Genomic DNA, 8,342 nt, shown 5'->3' with positions numbered 1-8,342 from the left:
ATCTCGTATAATTGGTCGGTTCTGTTACAAAGGGTGATATGTTGGACTCAGATTCATCCGATGACCTGACATCGGGCGCTTCTAGGGGGACCAATGGTGATCGAGGACGGCAAATCATGAATACTTCTCGTGTGTGAATTGTTCCGCTATCAGCGTCAGGTTTCCACACTGTCGGAGTAGTTGATAACTTTAGTAGAGGCTTCAAGGTTGCAGATTGAGTCTCCTTCTTGGTAGGGTAGAATTGCTGTTGTCGTATTATCGACTAGTTGGGTGCCGCTATCCTCAGGAACGGAACCTGGCCAGTGGACGATGCAGTCTTGAGATGTTATAGTTAACATGAGACCTTCCTGGGCTCCTTTTAGTGGCATTCTAAGCACCGGATCGAAGGAATCCTTCGGGCCATGTTTGATAAGACGTTGCCATGTTGTGGAGTCCGAACAGGAAAGGAATCGACTTCTTGAAAAGACTCTGAGTGTACTCCGAGTTGTATTCTTGATAGGCCAAGGCCGCGTTCTTAAGCCCCATCAGAAAAGAACTCAGTTTCTCAGAAGAACTCGGGTAAGACTCCATTTCGGATGCGGAACCTGAGTTTGAGTCGGATGCGCAAAGTCGCGAAATCTGAGTTGGATCGGACATCGTGAGCTGCGCGAATCTTCCAACAAGTTGATCTGTCGTAGTCGCCGAAATAGAATGGTCTTCATGGTGATCCGAATTTTTGAGGAGACGGCTTTGGAGCTTGCCATTGTCACCTGCCTTGCATATCCATGAAACGAAGATGAAGGTTAATCCTATTGAGAAGATCATGTTGTCGAGGTTCGTCGAGCTCTTGGATGCAAAGTCGCCGAAGGCCTCTACCTGGCGCGCCAGCTGTCGATGTTTCACCACCGATAGCCTGCCACAGGGGTACCCGGGGTAGTTTGTTCGGGCTTCAGCGTATGCAGAACTCGACGGTAAACGCAAGAGACAGTCGATTTATCCTGGTTCGGGCCCTCGACCATGATCGAGTAATAGCCCTACGTCCAATCGGCATTAGCCTTTGCGTTTGATTGATTGTAGAGTGTTGTGTTGTCGTCTCTGTCTTGTCTCCAGGAACGCTGCCCTCCTTTATATAGTCAGGAGGTTCAGAATCCTAGTCGATTTACAATGAGAGTTTCTAGTATGATTACAGAATAATACTACTACTAAGATTACATGGGAAGAATCTTAGTTAGACTAGATCTTCTCCCTTCCTTGCGGGGCATCCCGTGGGTCCCGCACCGACAAACCCCTTGGCAATTATTAGGTGTGAGACTCAATTGTTTTTCTTCCCTACATGGCCTTTAGGTCCCGTGCTTGATTCTCTTATAGAAAAGGTATGTCACCCGCACACCTTCAACTCTTCTGAAATTATTCCTACCTACATTCAAATATTATAAGATAAACAATCCATGTCAAATAATATTTGCCCTGAGATATATTGCATCTCAGAGAATCGCTCTCAGTAAGGCTTCTTAATGATATTTCTTCGATTTAGCTATGTCCATTTCCTACGTTAGAGGTAGAATGCATATTCACTTTCTGCTCATTATGCCTACGATTCTGAAAGTCGTAGTTGTATCTACTTGGGAAGGTCCATTTGGTTGCATTCCAACAACTAACACCACCTGGGTTTGGCAGACAGAGATTGGGACCTATTGGTTAAGAAAGCGAAAACCAAAGAAAAACAGAGACAGTGGATCATTGTTTACCTTTTGTGGCCTCTTACTCTAGAGTAATAAATAAAATGTTAATTGCTTGGTCTACGCCATCTTTTTCAGACTGAAATGTTATTAAGAACTATGACACTACTACGTTTCCTAGGCTCTATCCTTTCCTGTTGTAGGCACTATTCCTTACTAAACTGTTGTGAGACTTTTTCAACGTATCAAACCTTTCATGCTTTACAGGTGACCAATTGGGATGCAGCCACTACACGGAATGTGTGCTGCTATTAGGCATTTGGTAAATTGCTCAGACATGCACACTCCATGCCATTATCTTACGCTGCACAGACCAAGTAGATCTAACGAAAGCAAATGGATAAACATATTCATCCATCAGCTGTGCGGTGTGCCTCAGTCTTCATTGGTGACCTTTCTGACCGTGAACCAAAATACTAAGAACCTTGTCAGTGCCGTCAACCCAGATGTATAGCCGCTCCGTCAACCATTGTGTGTACAAACTATGTATAGTTATGTGTAAGACAACATTGCTACTTATCATGCCACCTAATGTACAAAGCCACTCTGTGCTATACACTATTATGCAATGTATAAAGTTCTGCCTATACCATCAGGTTAGAACATTGCTAGACTTAAGTAGTCCCGTTATGTAAAATATATACTGTCAAATATTTCTCGTGCAAGTGCTCTAACATATGTAAAAAACCAATGTTCCAGCTTCCCTATATAACATATATGATGGATGCATTTCCTGCCTAACTTGCGACGCGCACAATGGCGCGCGTGATGGACTAGTTCTCGTAATAGGGCGGAGTGGGATCCTACGTAAACTGAGGTAATCACAAAAAACTTATAGCATGCGATAATCATGAGAGCACAGACAGTAAGTGCAACAAAAATTGGAGAGGAAGAATGGGTCCAAAGATCGATGGTGGGTAGGTAACTCATGTCGGCTTGCCGATCGCCGATCCGCTGCAGATCGTAAGGTCAACACAGGAGAAAGACAAACGCCTTGGGCATCTGAGAGCGACAAAAAAGGATCAGAAGTGAAAGAAGAGGATAGGCGGACGCGTACCTGCTGCTAGGGCTTGGGGCAGGATGAGACTGCGGCGCCGGCTGCTAGAAGAGGAAGGGCACCTCTTCGTTTGTCAGCTTTATGTTTTTGCCATTTTTTACTGATATGGCACGCCACGTTTGCAATCCAGCACGGCAACACCTCTGGAAGCCCCAACTTGACACGGGAAAAGACCTATTTACCCCTGTCATTTCTCTCTCTGCTCGCTGACGCGTGGGTTCTGCATGTCAGTTTCTTCTTCAATCTTCAAACATCACCTGGCAGTGAGGGGAGGGGAGCTCGTGCAGAGTCCTGGCCACGTCGCGCAGCGGCCTGGGCGCGCGACGGCCTGGGCGATGACTTCCAGCCAGTTCCGACCACGCAGCGACTGCGCCGAGCCAGTTCCCCGTGCCCCCTGCCCCGGAATCCTTCTTCGCCAACGTCCGAGACGCGCTGCAGGTGCTCTACTATTTTGGTCACTTTTTAATTTTTCCTGCTCTAGTGCTGTGCATGCACAGACGTGTGTGTGTGTGGCTCTGTGCTGCCTGTGCGGCACCGGAGCATTGTTCATTCAGCACGATCGCTCATGCCCTCCAGTTTCCGTCTGGCGACGGCGGTGCATGCACAGGTCCTGACGAATGGGCGGTTCAAGAGCGTGAAGCACCGGGTGGTGGCACGGGAGGGGGTGGAGTCACGGCTGTCCGTGATCTACTTTGGCGGGCCGGCGCCGTCGCAGCAGATCGCGCCGCTGCCGCAGGTGATGCGGGACGAGGAGCAGAGCCTGTACCGGGAGTTCACATGGACCGAGTACAAGCGCGCCATGTACGAGACCCGCCTCGCCGACCACCACCTCGGCCCCTTCGATCTGCGCGCCGCCAACAGCAACAGGCCCAGTGAGCCCGTGGCGGGCAGCGCCGATCCGCCGCACTGCAACGGCTTCGGCTATGGCATTATAACAGTGGCAGCCTGGGCAGAGGGAGAGTGAGAGGCGAGATTAGAGAGGGAGAGGACTGAGAGTAGCCATGGCCGCCCCGCTGGACGGTGGCCAGGCCGCCAGGCACCCAGCCATCGTGCGCCAAGGCCATGGGCCGCGTGCCCAGGCCGCTGCGCGATGCAGCCAGGACTTTGCACGAGCTCCTCCCCTCCACTCGCTGTGTGGTGATGGCTTGAGGTCGAAGAAGAAACGTATATACGAGGCCCACGTGTCAGAATATAGGGAGAAACATCAGGGGGTAAATATGTCATTTCCAGCGTCTAGTTAGGGCTTCTAGGGCGCTGCCGCGCTGGCATGTCTACGTGGCATGACACATCAGCAAAAATGACAAAAGCGTAGGAGTTTCATTGTTTGTGATGGTAAATCTGTAAGTGCACCCACAAAGCTGGTAAACGAAGAGGTGTCATCCGTAAAAATGACAAAAAGTTAAAAATCCTGCAGAGGAGAGAGAGGGCGAAAACCTGGAGCAACAAATTTTGGGCGATGCAATCCTCCTCGCCTGTTGCGGCGCCGCTAGCCGTCCGATGTGATTCTCAATTACAGTGGATTGGTTCTGGACCTTTTGTGGGCTGAAATATAACGGGCTAAATATACTGGGCCGATTGGATAGATATCTCTAAGGCTAATTTGGAAACTCAAATCCCTTTGGATCCCTGACTTTTTTCCAGGATGAAAAATCTATGGCGAAATAATTTAAATAATTATTAGATTTTTATGGAGGGTTTTTCATCCCTGGGTGTGCCTCTTCCTTGCTTCCAAATTAGCCCTAAAGGGAAAAGTCCTATTGATCCCTCAACTATTGGAATAGTCCGATTTACCTCCTTCAACGATAAACCTGGGTGCTTGTGCTCTACAAACTATTGAAACCGTTCAGTTTACATACCTAAGTGGCTTTGAAAGCGGTTTTGACTACGTCAACAACAAGCGAGGTAAATTAGACTCTCATGATAGTTCAGGGAGGTCAAATATACTTTGGAAAAAACTATAGAAATAAATTTTCAAAACATTGTCTAAGTATTTTTCTAGAATAAATATACATTTAAAAATACTAAAAATCTGATTTAATGTTAAAGAATCATAGAAGATTGTTTTAACTCAACAAAATATGAAACATGTTTCATATTTTCCCTAAAATCATTCTCTATGTTATTCAGAGCTAGGAATATAGAGCATGATTTTAAGAGATATATGAATTCTGGCATCCCAAGCCCATCCAAACTGTCTTTCTACTTGATCGTGTGCTCACGTACGCCGGTGATGATGAATGAGGAAGCAGTCGTACGTGTCCGTCCGGATGCTGTCGACCAAGTCATAGATGTCTAGAGTTTGAGAAATCATATGCCAGTGGCTGCTGATGGACCAATCATATTCTGCATATCTCATCATTGTGATGTCCCCTAAGAAGACAATATAGCCACAAAGTTAAACCACATGGCACACGTTGTTAATGCGCAATCAAAGCTTGGATTATATTTTTTTATTTGAACTTTCCCATGCATGTCTGGATGGTTAAGCTAGACATTGCTGCCAAGAAAATGTTTTTTGCAGATTGCACAGTGGTTGTGCAGTCATTCACGTTGCGGTTTGCGACAATTTGTCTTTTTGTTTGCATCTTTCGTTTCATATTTGGCTAGTTTCAAATTTTAGAAGATCATATAAGATTCACATAATTCTAAGCAAGAAATAAAATGTAGTCCCTAATTTTAGGAAAAATATAAAAGTGGTTTCATATTTTCTGAGTTAAAACAAAGTGTATATGAACTTTCTCGTATTAAATCAAATTTTTAGTATTTTTCAATGCATATTTATTCTAAAAATATTTGGAATAATTTATTTCTATAACTTTTTTTATAAAGTCTAATTGATCTACTTTAACTATCGTGAAAGTTTGATTCACCTCACTCAATGCTGATGTGATGCCACATAGGACGACTGTTGTGGCGTGTCAAAACCGTTTTCAAAACCACTCAGGGAAGTAAATCGAACGATTTTCAATAGTTTGAGAAGCGTAAACATCCTATTTTATAGTTGAAGGCTAATAATTAACGGAGTCAGAGGACTTTTTCCTTCTCTAAAACGGAGTCAAAAGCTGTTCTAAAGAAAACATTTGTGGGTAAAGCTGTGTATAGTAGAGCTCTTGTGCTCTTGATTCTTCCTAGGAAGATATTATTATTTTTTGATCGGGTATAACTTGGACACATATAACTTACACACTTCACACTCACACCACACACACGCACACGTGCGTGGCTCAAAATAATTCTTGCACAAAATGATTTTGCGCGTGTAGTAAAAAAAACTACTTTTTTAAACTCCTAATCTTTTAAGGACCATTTGGATCCTTTTATTTTGGAGAATCTGGAATCTACTCAATAGATTATACTCTTTGACTTGGAATTTGTGATTCCACAACTTTTTAAAGTTCTCATATAAGTCTATCTCAAATTCATAGGGTGGGAGATAAAATTGATTTTATAGATCACTGTGCAGCGTTTCTACTCTTCAACTTATAGCATGCTCTTCAACTCGCTCCCCTATAGTAGAAATACAAAATATAAGCATCTCCTTTGGCTAACAATAGTATACAATTATATTCCATATATAGCTATATTAGCTTAATGAAATAACTATATATGCTAAACTATATACTCCATATATAGTTTATTTCATTTCAACGAATCAACATAGAAAATGTGAAAACGTGGCATGCGAAGTACTGATTGTTCATTCAGATGTATGCATGCCACGCGCCCGAATTTTTTGTTTTTAGCCTTTTTTGAAAAAATTTCATAAATATGCCCTTGGAGGTATGCTTTTAAAATCTGGACTCTTACCTCGGCGTCATCGTTGGTGGCGCCGAGCTTACACGTCTCGCCGCCATAGATTTTGGCGCCTAGGTCTTGGGCTCGGCGTAGACATGGAGGTGACTTGGCATGCACCTTTGCGCCGTAGATCTTGGCGCCGAGCTTGGCGCCGTAGTTATTGACATCAAGAACGACGCCAAGATCTATGGCGCCGAGGTGGTGTTTTAACCCGGCATCCAACCTTCCCGCCTGAGCCTTCTTCCTCTTCTTTCTCCTCCCTCTCGGGTTTTTTCTCTCACCACTTCGCCCTACCTCACGAATCGGCATATTGGACCTTGGAAACTTTGATTTGATCCATAGATCTTCGAGAACAAGGTATCCTCACTCCCTCCTAGTTTTTTTCAAATCGATTCGGTATATATTAGTTGGATTTTTTAACTTAAGAATCGTCATTACTTAGGGTTTCATGCAATTTTAATATTTATATTATACAGCCGTAGGATGCCAAGGCGTGAAAAAGCTACCAAACCAAGGTAACCTCAGTGCACGTTGTTATGATATGGGTTCATTGTTGTGGATCAAATGGAAAACCCTAAGTGTAGGGTTTAATGTTAATTGCTTTCGATTCTTTGAACGAAAATGGCTAAATTGTAGTTATGGTTGGATGACCGGAAATGCCTTCGACCAATTGGCCCTGTTTGCTTCTCTTATAATCCATCTTTTTAGCTTGTTTTTTCAGCAGGAACAATGTTTTTCTCTCACAATAAAATTAGCCGAAACAGTGTTTTGGCTTGTTTTTTCAGCGAAGCGAGCAGGGCCATTGCCTCTGCCTAGTGGTGTTCCAATGCCCATGTGCTTTTACGGCGATCCTTGTAAGGTAGCCAAGTCTGATGAAGAGGACACGTATAGGCAGAGGTATTGGATGTGTTCCAATTTTGCATTTGAGCCTACACTTCGTCAGCGCCGCATTAATAAGATGGTGATGAATTGATGTTTGTGTCATATGACATCTTGCATAATTTTTTTTGTTTTGTAACAATTACATTTTTTGCAGACCCCTCCACCGCTCTGTGATTTTGAGCAGTGGATCGACACCGAGATCAAGCCTGAAGACAAGGAATGGATGCAGAAACTGTTGTGGTGGAGGGCAGAGAACACGGAGATGATGGAGAAGAGACGCGGAGAGGAGGCTGCAAAAAAGGAGCACAAGGAAGAGGAGGAAAGGAGGCGTGTTGTTGCGTACAGGGAGGAGAGGGAGAAGAAGCTTGAGCGTGCATGCCGAGCAAAAGCAGCGATGGAGGAGAATCCTGATGCCCTGAGGAAGAGAAACTGGTCTCGTTGCACTTAGTAGTCTCCATTACTTGCTAGTTCTATGGTTTATTTATGAACAATGTTATCTATTGTTGGACTTTTTATTATGTTGTCATGTAATGCACTTTAAGTATGGGCATGCTTAGGTCATGTACTGCGTTATTTAGTTTGTCGACATGTACTTCTAGTATTATTGTGTTGTTTAATGTGTCATAGTATTAGACTTTTCATTATGTAGTGGTTTTCATTATTTATGGTCATAATATTCAGTTTAATGTTGCGGACGTAGTGAAATGTGATCGCGTGTTGCAAACAAAACCTAATGAAGTAGGGCATTATATAATTCAACACACACAAGACATGAAATGGTATGTGAGAACATGTACCGAACTAGGGTACAGAGGTCCTGAACTAAACCTAACATGCCTTAGATAATTGAAGCGAACAACAAGCACAAGAAATGGCATATGGGAACAAGT

General features: G+C 44.0%; 1 protein-coding gene and 1 pseudogene across 1 annotated transcript; both read left to right on the top strand.

The window, feature by feature from the left end:
• The first annotated feature begins 2,798 nt into the window (after nucleotides 1–2,798).
• On the top strand, nucleotides 2,799–3,739 carry LOC136548478 (gibberellin 2-beta-dioxygenase-like). The gene is made up of 3 exons (XM_066539991.1): nucleotides 2,799–2,847; nucleotides 3,140–3,213; nucleotides 3,383–3,739. The coding sequence occupies exons 1-3, from the start codon at nucleotides 2,799–2,801 to the stop codon at nucleotides 3,737–3,739; spliced, it is 480 nt and encodes a 159-aa protein (XP_066396088.1).
• Nucleotides 3,740–3,776: 37 nt separating this feature from the next.
• On the top strand, nucleotides 3,777–8,009 carry LOC136548477 (uncharacterized; annotated as a pseudogene).
• The last annotated feature ends 333 nt before the right edge of the window (nucleotides 8,010–8,342 follow it).

The sequence above is a fragment of the Miscanthus floridulus genome, chromosome 4, assembly GCF_019320115.1.
Source record: "Miscanthus floridulus cultivar M001 chromosome 4, ASM1932011v1, whole genome shotgun sequence".
NCBI classification, from domain to species: Eukaryota; Viridiplantae; Streptophyta; class Magnoliopsida; order Poales; family Poaceae; genus Miscanthus; species Miscanthus floridulus.
Note: the sequence above shows the minus strand (reverse complement) of the source record. Positions and strands in the feature narration are given on the sequence as shown.